This window comes from Hemitrygon akajei, chromosome 7, assembly GCF_048418815.1.
Source record: "Hemitrygon akajei chromosome 7, sHemAka1.3, whole genome shotgun sequence".
Classification (NCBI taxonomy): Eukaryota; Metazoa; Chordata; class Chondrichthyes; order Myliobatiformes; family Dasyatidae; genus Hemitrygon; species Hemitrygon akajei.
Window position 1 is genome coordinate 107,113,244 of NC_133130.1, and position 21,769 is coordinate 107,135,012.

Genomic DNA, 21,769 nt, shown 5'->3' on the forward strand with positions numbered 1-21,769 from the left:
ACACAATACTCCAAATTTGGCCTTACCAATGTCTTGTACAATTTTAACATTACATCCCAACTCCTATACTCAATGCTCTGATTTATAAAGGCCAGCATACCAAAAGCTTTCTTCACCACCCTATCCACCTTCAGGGAACTATGCACCATTATTCCTAGATCACTCTGTTCTACTGCATTCCTCAATGCCCTACCATTTACCATGTATGTCCTATTTTGATTAGTCCTACCAAAATGTAGCACCTCACACTTATCAGCATTAAACTCCATCTGCCATCTTTCAGCCCACTCTTCTAACTGGCCTAAATCTCTTGGCAAGCTTTGAAAACCTACTTCATTATCCACAACGCCACCTATCTTAGTATCATCTTCATACTTACTAATCCAATTTACCACCCCATCATCCAGATCATTAATGTATATGACAAACAACATTGGACCCAGTACAGATCCCTGAGGCACACCACTAGTCACCGGCCTCCAACCTGACAAACAGTTATCCATCACTACTCTCTCATTCAGCCACTGTTCAATCCATTTTGCTACTTCAATATTAATACCTAACGATTGAACCTTCCTAACTAACCTTCCGTGTGGAATTTTGTCAAAGGTCTTACTGAAGTCCATATAGATAACATCCACTGCTTTACCCTCGTCAACTTTCCTCTTATCATCTTCAAAAAATTCAATAAGATTTGTCAAACATGACCTTCCATGCACAAATCCATGTTGACTGTTCCTAATCAGACCTTGTCTATCGAGATAATTATATATACCATCTCCAAGAATACTTTCCATTAATTTACCCACCACTGACATCAAACTGACAGACCTATAATTGCTAGGTTTACTCTTAGAACCCTTTTTAAACAATGGAACCACATGAGCAATACGCCAATCCTCTGGCACCATCCCCGTTTCTAATGACATTTGAAATATTTCTGTCAGAGCCCCTGCTATTTCTACACTAACCTCCCTCAAGGTCCTAGGGAATATCCTGTCAGGATCCAGAGATTTATCCACTTTTATATTCCTTAAAAGCGCCAGTACTTCCTCCTCTTTAATCGTCATAGTTTCCATAACTTCCCTACTTGTTCCCCTTACCTTATACAGTTCAATATCCTTCTCCTTAGTGAATACCAAAGAAAAGAAATTGTTCAAAATCTCCCCCATCTCTTTTGGCTCCACACATAGCTGTCCACTCTGATTCTTAAAGGGACCAATTTTATCCCTCACTATCCTTTTGCTATTAATATAACTGTAGAAACCCTTCGGATTTATTTTCACCTTACTTGCCAAAGCAACCTCGTATCTTCTTTTAGCTTTTCTAATTTCTTTCTTAAGATTCTTCTTACATTCTTTATATTCCTCGAACACCTCATTTACTCCATGCTGCCTATATTTATTGTAGATATCTCTCTTTTTTCCTAACCAAGTTTCCAATATCCCTTGAAAACCATGGCTCTCTCAAACTTTTAACCTTTCCTTTCAACCTAACAGGAACATAAAGATTCTGTACCCTCAAAATTTCACCTTTAAATGACCACCATTTCTCTTTTACATCCTTCCCATAAAATAAATTGTACCAATCCACTTCTTCTAAATCCTTTCACATCTCCTCAAAGTTAGCGTTCCTCCAATCAAAAATCTCAACCCTGGGTCCAGTCCTATCCTTCTCCATAATTATATTGAAACTAATGACATTGTGATCACTGGACCCAAAGTGCTCCCCAACACACACCTCCATCACCTGACCTATCTCATTCCCTAACAGAAGATCCAAAACTGCCCCTTCTCTAGTTGGTACCTTTACGTATTGCTGCAAAAAACTATCCTGCACACATTTTACAAACTCCAAACCATCCAGCCCTTTTACAGTATGGGCTTCCTAGTCTATGTGTGGAAAATTAAAATCTCCCACAATCACAACCCTGTGCTTAGTACAAATATCTGTTATCTCCTTGCAAGTTTGCTCCTCCAATTCTCGCTCCCCATTAGGTGGTCTATAATACATTCTTGTAAGTGTTACTACACTTTTCCCATTCCTCAATTCCACCCAAATAGTCTCCCTAGACGAGCCCTCTAATCTATCCTGCCAGTGCACCGCTGTAATATTTACTCTGACAAGCAACGTCACACCTCCCCCTCTTGTCCCACTGATTCTATCACACCTGAAGCAATGAAATCCAGGAATATTTAGTTGCCAATTACACCCCTCCTGCAACCATGTTTCACTAATAGCTACAACATCATATTTCCAGGTATCAATCCATGCTCTAAGCTCATCCACCTTTCTTACAATGCTCCAAGCATTAAAATAGATGCATTTAAGAAACTCTCCACCTCTTCCTCTCTGCTTATCTCTAACATTACAAAGAACTTTACTGTCTTCTTTTTCTTCCTTCTCCCATATATCTATTCCTACACTCTGGTTCCCCTCCCCTCTTGCACCTAGTTTAAAACCACTGGAGCCTCTCTAGCAAACCTACAATGTAAGAATACTTGTCCCCCCCCAGTTCAGATGTAAACCGTCCCGCCGGAACAGGTCCCACCTTCCCTGGAAAACTGCCCAATTATCTATAAATCTGAAGCCCTCCCTCCTGCACCATGTCTTCAGCCACGTGTTGATCTGCACTATCTTACTATTTCTAAACCCACCTGCACGTGGCACAGGTAGCAATCCTGAGATTGCTATCCTGGAGGTCCTGTCCTTTTACTTGGCTCCTAGCTCCCTAAACTCACCTTTCAGGACCTCCTCACTCTTCCTACCCACGTCATTGGTCCCTACATGGCCACGACATCTGACTGCTCACCCTCCCTCTTGAGAATACTGAGAACTCGATCCGAGATATCGCGGACCCTGGCACCAGGTAGACAACGTACCATCCGGGATTCTCGATCTCTTCCCTGGTAGGTCGTCCCCACCAACAGTATCCAAAACGGTATACTTATAAAAATTGATTGCAGGGTATATGCTAAGGCAATGTCCAAAGACTTAGTCATTTTAGTAGGGTCTTAAGAGCATTTTATAATAAATGGGCTTGTTTTGGAACTCCCGCAGCTTTAAGCTTTCATAGCTCAAGGTACACTCAGTGACCAATTTATTAGCTACACCTGTACGTTTGATCATTAATCAGCCAATCACGTGGCAGCAACTCAATGCCTAAAAGCAGGCAGACATGGTCAAGAGGTTCAGTTGTTGTTCAGATCAAACATCAGAATGTGGAAGAAATGTGATCCAAGTCACTTTGACCATAGAGCAACTGTGGTGGTTTGATTGCCTCATAAACTCTGGATCTCCTGGGATTTTCACTCACAACTGTCTCTAGAGTTTACAGAGAATGAAATGAGGAGTAATAAAGATACCCAGTGAGCGAGAGTACTGTGGGTGAAAATACCTCGTTAATGAGAGAGGGCAGAGGAGAATGGCCAGAGTGATTCAGGCTGACAGTAACTCAAATAACCATGTGTTACAACAGTGGTGTGCAGACAAGCGTCCCTGAATGCAAGTGTCGAACCTTGAAGTGGATGGGCTACAGCAGCAGAAGACCATGGACATACACCAGTGGCCGCTTCATTAGGTACAGGAGGTACATTATAAAGCGGCCACTGAGTGTATGTATACCAGTGGTGAAATGATTAAACCTGACCTGATTTGAAAGAATCATGGAGGGATTCGAAAAGGAATAAAAAGCTGAAACTGGGAGGTACAGGGAAGTCGGGTGAGGGGCTTGTGTGATTTAGACTGAGGGAATGAGGAGAGAGCAAAGGTTATTACTGAAGAATTGAATGCACAGGCCACATTTCAAGAGGAGTTTGAAGAGTTTCATAATAAAGGCTAATGTTTAAACTGGAAACACAGGTATCTGAAGAGAAAGAGTCAAAGTCAACATTTCAGGTTAGTGTACTTTCACGTAAAGGAGTTAGTAAATTATAGCTGAATTTCTGCCACTCTGCTCCTGCAAAGTGGGCCCTTCAAGATATTAACTACTTCTGCCTCTTCAGACGGTAGTGGTTGTGTAGTCCACTGTACTAATTTTATTAATATAGCAAAATTCCAATAATCCGGCATCTTCAAGACTTTGGTGGTGCTGGACGAGCAGATTTATTGACCTATTGGATATAAGGTACCCTTATTAATACACCAGCACTGTTTTCATTTTTTAAATGTTACTGCATCTAGAGATCATGGGTTAAAGGTGAAAGGTGAAATAAAGGGGAACACGAGAGAGAACTGCTTCATGCAGAGAGTGGTCAGAGCATGGATCGAGCTACCCATGCAAGTGGTAGATGTGAGTTTGATGTCAACATTAAGGAGAAATTTGGATAGGTACATGGTTGGGATGGTATGTTGGGTTGTGGTTCGGGTGCAGAATAGAATAGAATAGAACTTTATTGTTATTGCTCAAGACAACGAGATTGCACAGCTACTCCAGTCCGTGGAAAAAAAATATTTATAATGCACGTGGGACGGCTTAATTAAAAAAAAATCCTAAATTTACATGCAACAAGTGACTTTGATAGTCCATAACATTCAAAGGCCATTAGCAAGCTGGGGCATAGCATTGCTCAGCTGCACGACAGGCCTCGGGAAGAAGCTGTTTTTCAGTCTTGCTGTCTTGGCCAAGATGTTTCTGTATCTCCTACCAGATGGCAGGAGATTGATTAGCAGATGATTAATAGTTAATGGCAGATTAATACCTCAGCATGGACTAGATGGGCTGAAGGGCCTGTTTCTATGCTGTGGTCCTCTATGACACAATGGCAGGATAAAATTGATGAATTGACTTATTTTTGCCAAATGGACTGAAGAACAGTGGAAAAACTTTTATTCTGCTTTGATCTCATTTTATTACAACAGTGTATTGAGGTGGTACAGGGGAAGACAATGATGTGATGCAGAGTAAAGTCTCACAGTTACGGAGAGTGCTCAGTGCCGGCAGGCAAAAAGGTGCAAGGCCCGAGTGAGGTTAGGAGTCCATCTTATCATACTGAGGGGCTGTCTGGGATAGATGCTGGATTTGAACCTGGAGGTACACGCTTTTGCATCTTCTGTCTGATGGGGGGTGGCGGGGGTGAGACCCCATCCAGGGTGGATGGGATAGTTGATTATATTGGTTGCTTAATGATTTTTCCTGTGAACCAAGTGAGCTTAGAGGGAGTTGAGGAAGTCGAACCAGTGTTGGAAGCGGAGGCCCGGTGGGCTACGGGAGCATGGGAACAAAGTCCTAATGAGTCTAAAAGGAACGTGGGAGAAGGACTCCTGATCATTTCAAAGCAGATTGGAAATGGGAGACAGGGAATTTAAAAGAAGCGATGGAAACAGGGTGCTGGTGAGTTTAACAGGAGCGCAGGAAATGGGGTAGTGCTGAATTTAAAGGGAATGTGTGACAGAGTGTAGGGAGTGTAAGAAAGTGAACCAACGAGCCAGATATTGAATCATCAGGACATCCAGACAATAACAGAGCAGATTATCAGAGCACATTGTCTACCTATGAGAGAGCTTTTGCCTTGCTTGAAAAGAATCAGACCTTCCATTAAGCAAATGAAGGCATCCCGAAGCAGTACAGAGTTTCATGTGAAACCCTGGCACTAGCTGGATGCCATCAAGCACAGTGGCTCCGGCAGCAGGGTGACAGAGCTCACACTCTCAGCTCTGAACCCTCACCAACACCCTACGTCCACTGCCCAGCCTGGGGCAGTCCATGCACAGAGGGTTCAATTCCCCACCTGGGCTTTCTATGCAAAACTCCGTCACAGACAGTCACAAGCCTGGCTAGGAAAGGAGGAAAATTGTGCATGGAGCAGGTTAACACGATTCCATAAAAACCCAGAGCTACAGAAACGCCAACAGAAGCTCCAAAGACCTCATTCCTGGAAGGCGTATGAATTCGTGTTGTGAAATCTGTAGGTTCATGGAAGCCACGAGACCGATCACATTTCTTCATCCAGGACCACCACCAACCCAGCCTAGGACAGAGCACTTTGACAGTAGGGGTGATGGGTTTAAAATGTGAAAGCAAAGCTTTCTATGCAAGAGCTGACAGCAAAGAACTTTGCTAGGCACCTGCTAACTTTGGCTCTGCCACTGAGCAGCTCTTTGAGGGCTGGGAAGCAACTTCTAGAAGGAGTAAGACTTTCAAAGCAGCTTGAAAAAAAAATCTCACGGCTGCCATGATAGCGCAGTGGTTAGAGCAATGCTATTACAGCTTGGGGCATCAAAGTTCAGCGTTCTCTGTAAGAAAGTTTGTACGTCCTGACCACACTGGCGTGTGTTTCCTCTGGGTGCTCTGGATTTCTCCCATAGTCCAAAGACGTACCAGTTAGTAGGTCAATTGGTCATTGTAAGTGGTCCTGAGATTAGACTAGTGGGCTGGCAGGTGGAGCATGCCATTGGTCCAGAAGAGCCTGTTCTGTGCTATAAACAAACTAAATAAAAGAAAATCAGGAGTGAATAATGAGCAATGGCGCCAATTTCGAAAATACTTTCAGATTGGAACTAATTGATGTTATAGTTTTATTTATAGATGGTGAGATTGAGGCATCCGTTTCAACAATACTCCATTGCATGTTTCTTTTTCAATTTTCTACCAGACCTTTCAGCTTCTAAAACACAGAGTCATTGTGCAGACAGCTGGGAAGCAATGATATGATAAACAGCCTGAGAGAGCGACGGTGGTGATGATTTGGACATCACCAAGCTCCACAAGATAGTGCCATCTTCTTCTGTCATGACGAACACTTCAAATGTATTGCTTTCAATCTGCTTGAGGTGCTTTTAGAACATAGCACAAAGAATGCTATAGCATAGTACAGGCACTTTGTTGTGTATTACATATTTCAGTAATCTTGTATATATTGTTTGATTAAGCATTTTTTGTTCATTTAAACAATTCATTATGGGTTACAGGTGTAAATACGTCAATTACATACATCATCACGCTACCATATGATACGTGAGCATCTCGCTTTACATAAAGAAGAAACTAAGACTTGCATTTTGGACTCTGCGTCCTTTCTTTGAATGAGTTTAATGTTTTGAAGTTACAGCTCACGATGTTGTGCCAACATTTCATTTAACCTTCTTTTAAGATCAATCTAACCCCTTCCTCCTATATAGCCCTCCATTTTCCTATCATCCCTGTGCCTATCTAAGACTTTCTTAAATGTATCTGTCTCTACCACCAACCCTGGCAGGGCATTGCACACACTCACTGCTCTCTGTAAAAAGCTTACCTCTGACAAAACTCCTCCCCACTTTCCTCCAACCACCTTAAATTATGGCCCCTGGTATTAGCCATTTCCACCTTTGGAAAAAGTCTCTGACTATCCACTCGATCTACAGTATATCCCTTTTCATTTTCCCTGTACACGTTTATGTCACGTTATATACGGATATGAAGTCACCTTAGGTACAGATTCTCCAGTACCTAGTATCACTTTATATGCACACAATCAGTCTATTTTTTAAGTCTGTTTGTTTATTTATTTGTGCACAGTGCAGAATAGGCCTTTGAGCTGTGCCACCCAGCAATCCCCTGATTTAACCTAATCACAGGACAATTTACAATGACCAAGTATGTCTTTAGACTGCGGGAGGAAACCGGAGCACCCGGAAGAAGCCCAGGTGGACACAGAGAGAGTCCTTACAGGCAGCAGTGGGAATTGAACCCGGGTCACTGGTACGGTAAAGCGTTGTGCTAACCAACTGTGTATCAGCTAATCTTATGTACATATTCAATCTGCATTGAATCCAGAGTGACAATCATTTCACTCTCCTTTACACTGGTGTACTGAATAACAACAATAAACAACCTGGAATCTGGAATTATTTTATCTCATTATTCTGCAGGACAGAGCAAATTTCATGCGGTGAATCAATTCTCTCTTTCGGGTTAGGACAACGTTCGTGCAGCTTTTGTTTTCTAATCTCGAGGATGTTTCCCGGACTGCTGTATCACTATTCGTGTCACTTTCATGAAACTGGCAGATTGCCTCCTTCTGAACATCGTGTTGTCAGCACTGAGACTGGACGACAGTGTTTGGTCTACTCATACGATTGGCTGCAGTTTACCATCACTCCAGGCCCTGTATATGTCCAAAGCAAAGAAGAAGGCAGGAAAAATCATTGTGGACAATACCCACACAGCAAACTCGGAAGTTCCCTTCTGGGCAGCGCTATGGGGCTATTAAAACAAAAGCTTCGCACCATCTTAAAAGTCTATTTCCCAGGCAGTTAATCTGATCAACCATTCTAGTTAGCACCCCCCCGTCCCCGTCCCCGTCCCCGTCCCCGTCCCCTCTGTCACTCACTGCACAGTCAACACTTTAATCCCAGAAGCTGCTGACCTTCTGGGATTTTCATGCACAACAGTCTCTAAACAGTTTGCAGAGAATGGTCATCCGGTTCTGTGGACGAAAACACCTTGTTAATGAGGGAGGTCAGAGGAGAACGGCCAGACTGGTTCAAGCTGACGGGAGGGTGACAGTAACTCAAATAACCACACGTTACAACAGTGGTGGTTTGGTAGGAATATGGGGAGGAGGGAGGGAAATTTTTTTTGCACTTCATTTATGAGTGTGGTGGTCTGTTGGGGGAAGGGTGGGTGTTTAGGGAGGTACAATGTAAAATCTGAGGGAAAGTTGGGCACGTGCACGGATGGGAGGATTTGGAGGGTTGTGAGCAACTGGGACTAGCTTGAATGGGCATTGAGGACAGCATGGAAAAGATGGGCCAAAGGGCCCGTTTTCATGAAGTGTGATTCTCCAATGCTGCTTCCTCCTGGTGACCTTAACACCTTTGACGCACGCTTTGAAAGGGAGAATAAAACAACACCTATGAGAATCCCTGCAACCTACGATGGCTCTCTGACCTCTGCCTCATAGACTGATGTCAAAATATCTTTCAAGAGACTGAACCCTCACAAGGCATCAGGTCCCAATGGCGTACTTGGCAGGGTACTTAAAAACCGTGGAGACCAACTAGTGGGAGTGTTCAAAGACATCTTCAGTCTCTCACTGCTGTGGTCAGAGAGTCCCACCTGCTTCAAAAGGGTGAAAATGCCCTCGGAGAGCAGGGTGAGCGGCCTCGACAACTATCGCCCGGGGCATTCACAGCTACAGTGATGAAGTACTTTGAGAGGTTGCACCAAACCACCCAAGTCCATGAGAAACCTGTGTCCAGGAACCTTTGCTGTAGGACATACACCCTATTGTCCACCTGCACTGCACTTTCTCTGTAGCTGTTGCACCTTATTCTGCAACGTTATTGTTTTACCTTGTTCTGCCTCAATGCACTGTGCAATGATCTGCACAGACTGTAAGCGAGACAAACTTTTTACTGTACCTCAATAAATCTGACAACAATAAATCATTTGTAATTCATCGGGGAATGATCATCCACAAGGATTTTGATTGATTCAAGTCAAGGGTCTCCGTCGGTCAGAGTTGACCATGGATATTGTGTCCTAGCTGTCTAGATACACAAGCCTGGGCAGTACGTCAACCACAGCTGACGAACCCCACCTGTCCGAAGCGATTAGTTTTAAGGTGCCTGTAACTCATCTTTGCCCCTTCTCCTGTCGGTAGAAACGGTTCCTCCAGGCTTAGGAGCTAAGCCACACGTGAAGGCAGGAGCTGCACTTGGTTGTCAGAGGCTATTCGAGACGTATACCATTAGGAGCATTTAATAGGTAGTGGGAGCTTATCCCCATATGACCCCTGGCTATAACAGTCTTTAGAAACCATTTGATTGATTAAAAACTACAATTGCACGTTAGTGCTAAAACTGAAAAATTCAATCACACAGAATTGCTCTATATTATTGAAATTCTAGCCCAGATAATCTATTTCTTCTGGTGAGTCAGACAGAACAAAGGTGCACAATTTTATAATTGGGCAATCAGGAAACTATGCCAGGAAATAGGTTTTTCTGCATAAGCAGCAATAAAAATGTAAAGTTATCTATCTCCTCTGTCATTACTCTGGCGTGCTGTGGGAAGTTCCAAGATACAGCAATTTACTACTTTTTCCTAATTTTAGTAGTGAATATTTTCTGCATAATGAGCCAAACCTTTCTTTTTCAATTCTGTCTCATCCAAAACTAATTTAAAAGGAACTCGAAATACAGTGCCTGGCACTCAACACAAAATGCTGGAAGAACTCAGCCTGTCAGGCAGTGCCCATGGAGACAAATAAACGGTCGACAGTTTAGGGCAATAGTCTCCATCACAACTGAGGATCCTGTAGCGTCCTGTTGAAGGATCTTGGCCCAAAATATCAGTTCTTTATTCCTCTCCACAGACACTACCTGGCCTGTTGAGTTCCTTCAGCAATTTTATATTACTCTGATAAGCTGCTGAATATTTAAGAGTGATAGATAGATAGAGAGAGAGAGAGAGAGAGAGAGAGAGAGAAAGAGAGGGAGAAATGGAGTATGAGAGAGATAGAGGTAGAGAAAGAGAGAGAAAGAGAGAGAAATGGAGAGTGTCAGAGAGATAGAGGTAGAGAGAGAGATGGAGAGAGTGGGTGAGGGAGAAAGACATTGAGGGAGAGAGAGGGTCTTGCAAGAAGATCTGTGTACGGGAGAGAGGCTGTCTTGCCACAGTTAATAAGAGCAGTCCTGCTTTCAATGTGGTGGATCCTTCCAAATGACCTCTGGCCCCACCTCTCCTCAGAGTCTGTGGACAGGAGATAACTGCGACCGCACCCCAGCCCTGCCCCAGGAGCATGGTTCTAAGCCAAAAGGTTGCATTTCAGTAGCTCCCTGGGCACATCAGGGTTTCTGACCTGAGCCAGAGTAGGTGAGTGGTGCCAGTCTCGAGCTTCGGCGGACAGCTGCCAACTCTCGTCCCACTCAGGCAGGGCAGAGCCGTCACCCCCCTCACTCTGGCAAGTTATATTTTTCCTCACAAAAAATAAAAGTCTGCAGCTCAATTAACACAGAAAGGCGGTTCAAGCAACAAACTGACTCATGAACCTTGTTATTGAAAGGGGATATGCACAGCATTTTCAGTAGATCCATGTCATAAGGGACCACTGTGAAGTGGTAGATTTTGAAGACTTAAAAGACAGCAGATTCTGGAATCTGCGGAAACCAGTAATCTGCTGGAAGAATGTAGTGGGTCGGGGAAATGGGTGAACATTTTAGATCAAAATCTTACCTGAATACTGAGTATAGAGAGACAAGATAGCCAGCAGATCTTGTAGGTCTTTAATGCATTATTGAGGTCCCCAACAAACAATTGCAAGTGAAACAAAGAAAGGCATCAGCATTAGCTTCGGATTTTTCTGCCCTTTACTATTTATGGAGCACTTTAAACTATCCAGATACGTTGCTCCAACATTTCAAGTTACTTCTTGATAAAACTTAACAATTTGCAGTTTGTGGCCAGAATGGGAGTGTCACAGTTAACGTAATGCTATCCAGCGCAAGTGACCCAGGTTCAATGCCCTCCATTCTCTGTAAGGAGTTTGTACGTTCGCTCCATGTCGGCGTGGGTTTCCTCTGGGTGCTCTGGTTTCCTCCCACATTCTCAAGATGTACCGGTTAGTAGGTTGATTAGTCGCATGGGTGTATTTGGGTGGTGCAGGCTCATTGGAATGTGAGGGCCCGTTACTGTGCTGTCCCTCTAAATAAATTGTGGAGGAGCAGCTTAGGAGGACAATGGTGCCTAACGGCAACTCCTTTGCTTGCATCTTTGGAAACAGCTCTATTTCCATCTTTAATATCTCTATTTTCCCCTTTCAGGGTTCTTTTGAAGACCCTGACCTGGAGTTGCACACTAACTTCAGTTCTTTGTGGGAGCGGGACCCGCTCACAGGGTCTCACGACTGGCCGCTATTCAATATACCAAACACGTGGCCCAGAAGACCAGCGCGCCTTCAGGGTTCCGAGATTCCATGGCTTTGGAAGCGGGTGGACTCAAGTTTGGTGCTGCCGCCTCGTAATGTCGTGGGAGACGGAAGATCGAAAGCAGCAAGCTGGCTGTCTGCCCAGAGACCCGAGTTCTTTGAGCACAGAGCTCGGAAGAAGCGATGCAACAGATTTTTAACACCATAAATCAGTGAGTTGTTTGTTATGTCTCCCCTCTCGCTGTGAAATGGGGACACCTCTTTTTCCCTTATTAGGGAGAGAGAGAGAGAGCACCCGTGGTAGGTCAAATACTGAGTGAACGAGTAGTCTTTAGGGTACTGCAAGTCTGTGTCTCTGTTGATGCTTTACTGCATGCTGGAGTGATTTCAACTGCAGGTGAGGAATGGTTCCCTGATAGGTCAACGTGCCAAGGTACAAGTTAAATCTCTTGTGCTGCAGGGATCAATGATAGAACGTCCACTTTTTAAAGTTTATATAAGGGACTTGGTGAAGGTAGCAAAGGTGTGATTGCTAAATTATCTGATAATACAAAGACATCAGCTGTACAGAGGACTTAAGGAGGGCACAAAATGGTAGGTGAGTGAGCAAATATTTGACAAATATAGTATAGTGTGGAAATATCCAAAATTGTCCATTTTGGCATGAAAATGGAAGAGAAGTTTAGTATATTACCAAAGTGGTAAATGTCACAATGTGTACTGGCAATATCAGAATCCACATGCGGAGGAAAGACAGACTTTGATGCAGAGACGGCGATGAGAGTTTATTCATAATAATAGTGTTCATGGGTTCATTGACCATTCAGAAATCTGATAGCAGAGAGAAAGAAGGAATTTCTGAATCACTGAGTGTGGGTCTTCAGGCTCCTGTACCTCTTCCCTGATGGTAACAGTGACAAGAAGATGGCATACCCTGGATGAGGGCTTTTAAGGATGAATATCGCTTTCTTATGGTGCAGCCTCTTGAAGATTTCCTCGATGGCGGGGAGGTGGAGCTTCTGATGGAGCTGGCTGTTTGCTGTTCAATATGATCATGGCTGATCTTCACTCCCCATATTCTCCACATTCTCTTTTCTCTTTTATACATGAGAATTTATCTCCTTCACACACACACACACACACACACACACACACACACACACACACACACACACACACACACACACACACACACACACACACACACACACACACACACACACACACACACACACAGTGACTTGTCCTCTAAAGTCTTTTGCAGTAGCAAATTTCACTGGTTCTCTATGCTGCAAGTGAAGCATTTCCTTCTGAGATCAGTTCTAAATTTCCTTCATCTCCCAGTAACTGCTTATTCTAGATCCCCAGCCAGGGATCATCCTCCTCACACCCAGTCTGTCTAACCTTGTCAGAAGGTTCTAACTTTCAATATGCTTTTCTCCTATTATTCAAAGCTCTGGTGAGCACAAAAACTAACTCCCCTCAGAAAACAGTCCCAGGAATAAGCCAGAGTTGAAACGCAACTTCTTTTACTCTATCAGAAGGGCGTGAGTCTTTGGAACCACCTTCCTCAATGTTTGGTGAATATTTTTAAGCAAATGTAGCTAGATAAGTGGTAAAAGGCTACTGGGGTAGGCGGTTCTGTAGAGTTCCTGTAAGATGGTGATGTGCTCGCTCGCAGTGGTCTCTCATCCTTTCTATCTTTTATTTTACGATTGCTAGACACTGCTGGACATTAAGTGCATCAAGTACTACATGACCACCCCACTTGTGAGCTGCCTGATGACCGTGGACCTGGACTTGCTGCATATCGTGTTGCTGCCTGCTGCTGTGACCCAAGGGCGGAGGCGTGTGCGGTCCAACAGTCGGTGCAGATGATTGCCTTGTGATCACAAGGCCCTGTTGGACATTGATAATGTAGAATACTGCAAGTCCGGTTCTCCGGTTCTTTGGCAGGGGCGTTGCGTGGGCCATGCCCTCGTGCCGCGGGGTCACTTGTGGCAGCCTGCCCGGGGAGGAGACACCAGAGATGGTGTGGGAGTGAGCTGGAGGCCATGCCCGGTCGAGGGTTAGCTCTCTCATGTCCAGTGTTCGCTCGGTGTAAGGCGAGCTGGATTGCATTTATCTGCAGTTGCACTAGTGCTTGATGAGGAACTCCTGCGTGCTTTTTCTTGCAGAAACTTCGCTCCAGGCCAACATCCCATACATCATCAATCTACAGGCCCTGACAACCAAGGACTCAGGCTATTTTTTGTCAGTGTTGTTTTCTGCTATCGTAGTTATATGTGCTGAATGTTCCTTGTGCTGTGTGTGACTGTCGGTACTGTGTTTTGCACCTTGGTCACACAGGAACGCTGTTTCACTTGGTGGTGTTCATGGGTATGGTTGAATGATAATTGAACTTGAACTTGAGTTGACACTACAATCTGATCAGCCCATGACCTTACTGAATCAAACCAACTGGCTCTTAATATGTTGAGTTAATTCATCATAAAGTGTAGGGGAAATGCAGTAATTGGCTTGGCATCCTTAGACCAAGGAGAGGGTGAAGAGCTTGTGCATTGTTCCCGGTCACTAGGCATTGAACACAACTTCACGCACTCAGACAACTAGGATGTTCAGGCTGGTGTGGAAACGGGGCACGTGTGATGTTCTGCCTACTCCCAGGCTAACTCCGAGGATGAGAGGCTGTCCAATAATGAATAGCAAATGGATCTGTATATGCCTGCTTAGAAGAAGCTGAGCTTCGAGGAATGAGGGATGTTCTTGCTGAGATGTTTCACGGGGTAGAGTTCCAAGCAAGGGGATAAACATACACTCAGTGGCCAATTTATTGGGGTACAGAGGGTGATGGATCTGCAGAATTCTCGGCCCCAGAGGAAAGATATTGTGCAAATGTTTAAGGAGGAAGCAGATATCTTTGTTTTGAAAGGCTGGGAACTGAGGGCTTTGGGAAAGAGATCAGTCATTATCATTGAGGAACTAGGTGACCCACTCAGACACTTATTTTCATGTGTTCTTAGCGTCCCAGAGCACAAAAGCAGGCCCTTTGGGCCAACTAGTCAATTCCAATTTAAATTAGTCTCATTTCCCTGCATTCAAAACCTTTCCTATTCATGTACCTGTCCAAGTACCTGCCAAATGCTTCTGTACCTGCTTCAACCATGTCCACACTCCCTTCGTGGCTACACAGCAACTACACCAGACTCACAAACAGCTACTTCCCCCAAGCTGTCAGAATGACCATCATCTCCACCCCACCACCACTATATACACATCACCGTTCCTTTAAACAGATCCTCAGCACCTTTCATCCCCCCCCAGTTCACACTTCCATTCCACACCTCACACCTATACTGACACAGTCACTGTCCTGCAGTGTTTCCATATACCTTGCTGCTGCCTAGAAGAGTTCCTCTTGCCAAGACTCACTTTGTCACTGAATCATTTCCTGTAAGAGTCAACTTATGTAGAGATACTCCTGCCCTAGCGTCACTTTATGTACATGTGATCAGTCTATCTGTATAAACTAATCTTGTGTATATATGGCCACACTCAAACTTACATTGTGTTATATACGACTGCTTTTATATTTATATTTATTGTGTTTTTTCAACACTGTATCAGATCCGTAAGACCATTAGATAGAGAAGAAGAATTAGGCTATTTGACCCATCAAACCTGCCCCGCCTTTCCATCATGGTTGATTTATCATCCCTCTCAACCCCATTCTCCTGCCTTTTCCTCAGAACTGTTCACACCCTTACTATTCAAGGACATATCTACTCCCATTTTAAAAATACTGAAAGATCGGGCTTCCACAGCCATTGATGGCAGTGAATTCCACAGGTTCTGGCTGAAGAAAAACCCTCTGGCTGAAGAAATTCCTCATCTAAAGAGACATCCTGGTATTCTGAGGCTGTGCCCTCTGGTCTGGGCCTCCCTGCTACAGGAAACATCCTTTCCACATCTACATAGGCCTTTCAATATTTGATAGGTTTCAAGGAGATCACAGAGTCATAGGGAAGTACAGAACAGAAACAGGCCCTTTGGCCCATCAAGTCCATGACAAACCATTGAAACTACCTAGTCACATCGACCTGCACCCGGACCACAGCCCTCCATACTGCTGCCATCGATGTAGCTGTCTAAATTTCTCTTAAACATTAAAATCGAGCTCCCATGCACCGCTTGTACTGCCAGCTCGTTCCACTCTCTCACGATCCTCTGAGTGAATAAATTTCTTATGTTCCATTTAAACTTTTCACCTTTCACCCTTAATCCATGACCTCTGGTTGTAGTCCCACAGAACTTCAGGGGAAAAAGCCTGCTTGCATTTACCTATCTATACTCTCATAATTTTGTATACCCCTATCAAATCTCCCCTCAATCTTCTACATTCCAAGGAATAAAGTCCTAACCTATTCAATCTTTCCATATAACTCAGGTCCGCCAGACCGGGCAACATCCTTAGAAATTATCTCTATATTCTTTCAACCTTATTTACATCTTTCCTGCAGTTAGCCAACCAAAACTGAACACAGTACTCAAAATAAGGCCTCACCAATGTCTTATACAACTTCAACATAACATCATATTGATGAAGGTAGAGCAGTGAATATAGTGCATATGGATTTCAGCAAGGCATTTAATAAGGTTCCCCATGCAAGACTCCTTCAGAAAGTAAGGAGGCATGAGATCCAAGGGAACATTGCTTTGTGGATCCAGATTTGGCTTGGCCACAGAAGGCAAAGGGTGGTTGTAGATGGGTCATATTCTGCATGGAGGTCAGTCACCAGTGGTGTGCCTCAGGGATTTGTTCTGGGACCCCTACTCTTCGTGATTTTTATAAATGACCTGGATGAAGAAGTGGAGGGATGGATCAGTAAGTTTGCTGATGACACAAAATTTGGGGGTGTTGTGGATAGTGTGGAGGATTGTCAGAGGTTACAACAGGACATTGATAGGATGCAGAACTGGGCTGAGAAGTGGCAGATGGAGTTTAACCCAGATAAGTGTGAAGTGGTTCATTTTGGTAGGCCAACTTTGAAGACAGAATATAATATTAATGGTAAGACTCTTGGCAGTGTGGAGGATCAGCGAGACCTTGGGGTCCGTGTCCACAGGACACTCAAAGCTTCTGCGCATGTTAAGAAAGCATACAGTGTAATGACCATCATCGACCGTGGGATTGAGTTTAAGAGCTGAGAGGTAATGTTACAGCTTTATAGGACCCTGGTCAGACCCCACTTGCAGTACGGTACTGTGTTCAGTTCTAGTCACCTCGCTACAGGAAGGGTGTGGATACTATAGACAGAGTACAGAGGAGATTTACAAGGATGTTGCCTGGATTGGGGAGCATGCCTTATGAGAATAGGTTGAGTGAACTCGGTCTTTTCTCCTGGGAGTGACGGAGGATGAGAGGTGACCTGATAGAGGCGTACAAGATGATGAGAGGCATTCATTGAGTGGATAGCCAGAGGCTTTTTTCCAGGGCTGAAATGGCTAAAGTGAGGGGCCATAGTTTTAAGGTGCTTGGGAGTAGGTACCGAGGGGATGTCAGGGGTAAGTTTTTCACACAGGGAGTGGTGGGCACATGGAATGCACTGCCAGTGGCGGTGGCAGAGGCGGATACAATGGGGTCTGTTAAGAATCTCTTAGATAGGTACATGGAGCTTAGAAAAGTAAGGGCTATGCAGGTGGGAAATTCTAGGCAGCTTCTAGAGTGGGTTACATGGTCGGCACAACATTGTGGGCCAAAGGGCCTGTAATGTGCTGTAGATTTCTATGGTCCATGTTCTATCCCATCTCCTGTTCTCAGTACTTTGATTTATGAAGGCCAATGTATTAAAAGCTTTTTTTACCACCCTATCTACCAGACATCTTTGTTCTACTGCACTCCTCCGTGCCCTACCACTTACTATGTAAGACCTACCCTGGTTGATTCTACCAACGTGCAACACGTTGCACGTGTCTGCATTAAATTCCATCTGCCATTTTTCAGCACAGTTTTCCATCTGGTCCAGATCCCATTGCAAGCTCTGATAGTCTTCTTTGCTGTCCACTACACCCCCAATCCTGATGTCATTCGCAAATTTGCTGATCCAGTTAACCACATTATCATCCAAATCATTGATACAGTTGACAAATGACAATGGACCCAGCATCAGTCCCTGCAGCACTCCACCTGTTACAGGCATCTAATCAGAGAGGCAACCATCTATTACCACTCTCTGGCCTCTCCCATGAAGCCAATGTCTGATCCAATTTACCACCTCACCTTGAATGCCAAGTGTCTGAATCTCTCCTGCAGGACCTTATCAATGCCTTTGTCAGCTTTCCTGGTAAATTCCTCAAAATTTTTTTATAAGATTAGTTAGACATGACCTACCATACACAAAGCCATATGGACTACCCTTAATCAGTCTCTGTTGTCCAAGTACTCATATGACTGGTCCTTTGGGATACCCCCCGATAATTTTCCCACTACTGTCGTTAGGGTCACTAGCCTATAGTTTCCTGGTTTATATTTAGAGCCTTTTTTAAACAGCAGAACAACATTATCTATCCTCCAATCCTCCAGCACCTCACTTGTAGCTAAGGGTGATTTAAATATCTCTGCTAGGGCCACTGCATTTTCTGTACTTGCCTCCCACAGGGTCCACAGGAACACCTTGGCCCTGGGGATTTACCCACCCTAATTTGCCCCAAGACAATACACGCCTCCTTCTCTGTAATCTGTACAGGGCCCACGACCTCACTGCTGCTCTGCCTCACTTACGTAGATTCTGTGTCCATTTCCTGAGTAAATATAGATGCAAAAAATCCACTTAAGATCTTCCCCATCTCTTTTGGCTCCACACAAGGATTACTACCATTCTGATCTTCCAGAAGACCAATTTTGTCCCTTGCAATCCTTTTACTCTGAACATAACTGAAGAATCCCTTGGGATTCTCCTTCACCTTGCCTGAGGGCAACCTCATGCCTTCTTTTATCCCTCTTGATTCCTTTCTTAAGTGTTCTCTTGTGTTTCTTACACTCCATAAGTACCTCATTTGTTCCTACCTGCCTCCACCGGCTATTCACTCCCCTTTTAACCAGAGCCTCAATATCTCTTGAAAACCAAGGTACCCTCAACTTATCTTTACCTTTTATTCTGACAGGCACATACAAGCTTTGTGCTCTCAAAATTTCCCTTTTGAAGGCCTCCCACTCACCAAGTACATCTTTGCCGGTCCCAATCCACACTTGCCAGATCCTTTCTGATACCATCAAGATAGGGCTTTCTCCAATTTAGAACCTCAACCCACGGACTGGACCTATCTTTTTCCATATTTACTTTGAAACTAATGGTATTATGACACCTAGATGCAAAGTATTTTCCTACCCAAATGCGTTAACTGCCCTGTCTTATTCCCTAATAGGAGATCAAGTATCACACATTCTCTAGTTTGACTTCTATGTACTGATTAAGGAAACTTCCCTGAACACGTATGAATAGCTCTATCCCATCTAGTCCTTTTACAGTATGGGAGTCCCAGTCAGTACGTGGAAAGTTTAAATCACCTACTATAACTAACTTGTTTCTCGCAACAGTCTGCAATCTTTCTACAAAGGTGTTTCTATGAATCCCGCGGACAGTTGAGTATTCTATAATATACCATTCTTATTCCTCAGGCTCGTCTAGCCCTTCTAGACAAGTTCTCCAGTCTGCCGTGACGTTTTCCCTGACTAGCAACACATTAGTCGCTCAATCTTTTGATTCCTGATTTCGTCTGAGGTCTAACAACTTTTGTCTCCACCTATTAGCCCCCCCGCCCCTCCAGTTCAGGTGCAAACCGTCTCTTCTGTACAGGTCGCGACTTCCATGAAAGAGAGGGCAATGATCCAGAAATTGTCCTCCTTCCTACATCAGATTCGTAGCCACGTGTTAAAACGGCAGATCTCCCTGTTTCTGGCCTCGCCAGCACGTGGCGCGGGTAGCAGTCCTGAGATCACAACCCTGGAGTTCCTGCCCTTTAATTTAGCACCTAACTCCCTGAACTCCCTTTGCAGAACCCCGTCACTCGTCCTACATGGACCACGATCTCTGACTGCTCACCCTCCCACTTAAGAACGGCGAGGACTCGGTCCGAGATGTCCCGGACCTGGCAACATACCATTTGGGAATCTCGTTCCCGTCCACAGAACCGGCTTTCTGTCCCCCGAACTAGCGAATCTCCCATCACCACAGCCCGCCACTTCTCCCCCTCCCCTTCCCTTCTGAGACCTGACCACTGTGACTTTCCTAGGCTAGGTCACCCCCACCGCCCCTCCCCGACAGAATTCAAAGTGTTGTTCAGATCCTCCCTCGTTCTATCCCGATTTAAAAAAATCATTTCGTTCTCCTCTACTGAAGCATAGCAATTAACAATCTTGAATCTTGAACATTGTGTTCAAGTGCATGCAAATTGCATTAGGGTGGGATTTGTGCAACGTTACGAGGCTATTTTGTAAAGAGACACAATTCAGATTCTAACGGGCGAAGACGAGTGAATCGGTCTCGGTGACAGCGACCACACGGGGCCAGCTGGTGACTGGACTAGTGTACCTTAGGAAACCAATCGGTTAAATACTAGCAGGTCCCATGACAGAACCGGAGCAAGACAATACTTCCGCTCTAACAAGAGTTATTGCAATATAGTCCCAGTTAATTGACTTCGTCATCAAAATGATAAATTTCCAGTACAATATACGCAGTGGCTTACATGTGAACTTTGTCATCCAAACAAGCTGACATACATATTGAAACGAGGCGAACCTGGAGAACAGTTCACCGCAGGACTTTTTCACCCCGTTCCTTGGCCGTTTGTAGGGTCTCGGACGTCGCTCGGTTTTAACTAGCGGGATTGAAATCACTCGGATCAGCAAGATGACAATTACAAAAGAAACAAAGAATGCCGTCATTGTGAGCTTTGGGTTTCTGCTGCTGTTTACTGCTTACGGAGGGCTTCAAACTGTCCAGGTATCTATTTTCAGTAAAATAAACTTAATACTTCGATATAACTTTCAATTTTCGATTTTAGGAGGGGTGCAAATTTATAATTTGAAATGTACGATGTATTTTCCTTTAAGAAGTGATAGCTTTGCCCCGAGATAAGCTTGTATTGTATAAAACAGCGTGACCTCGCCGCTCTCGGTTCGCAGTGTTGCAGAACTTGTTAACATAACAGCTCATAGTTAAAATGATCCGTCACAACAGAAACCGATCAGTTAATGTGGGTCGTCTCTTACTGGGACTGTCACCGATAGCGATATAGATCGCCCGGTAACCAACTCCGATCTTAAAATTGTAGAACTTAAAGAACACTATATGCGAATTGGATTCTCTGTGAACACGTGTAGTTTAATTTCAGATCAAATCCTTTCCCGCCGTCGGTTTAGTCTAACTTTTGGCATCAGTAGAAACGCCACAATTAGTTTAGCGCTTTTGGACCGGAGAGGTGGGGAGAGGAGCTCTGCGTGGATGTGTTAAGACGAGGGAACCTTCCCAAGTCAGGAATGCTGGGGCAGTGGGACTGTACTGGGGGCGAAGCGGCGGCGGACATTCATCCCCTCTCACTGGCCAGTGCAAGGCGCGGCTCCGGGCCGGCAAAGTGGGCAGCCGGCGCTGGAGAGGAAGGTGGTCAGAGTGGGCGAGGAGATGCGGGGGTAAGAAACTTTAACACTTAGTGTGAAAAAGGATCTCGTGCTTTCCCGGCGCATATGACGAAGAAACTTTTCTCGGGCTTCCAGCCGGGTACAAATATCGATTTTAACCGAATTTTCAATAACAACTCTGCCATCTTCATCAGGGACGATGCCGAGGTACTTCCAGTTCGCTAGTAGATACGCTCCCGTCATCCGTCCCCTCTGATTGGTTAGTCCTCATCCAATC

At 44.5% G+C, this 21,769-nt stretch overlaps 1 protein-coding gene across 3 annotated transcripts in view; it reads left to right on the forward strand.

The window, feature by feature from the left end:
• The first annotated feature begins 11,987 nt into the window (after positions 1 to 11,987).
• unc93a (unc-93 homolog A) overlaps positions 11,988 to 21,769 on the forward strand; it is a 66,967-nt gene continuing 57,185 nt past the window's right edge. For 2 of the 3 annotated variants that reach the window (XM_073051636.1, XM_073051637.1), the window contains exon 1: positions 20,533 to 20,857. In XM_073051636.1, coding sequence (XP_072907737.1) covers positions 20,765 to 20,857 — 93 coding nt within the window. In that variant the 5' untranslated portion in view covers positions 20,533 to 20,764. Of the gene's footprint in view, positions 12,065 to 20,532; positions 20,858 to 21,769 lie in introns of those variants that run through there. The other variant, XM_073051638.1, reaches the window with a different exon arrangement.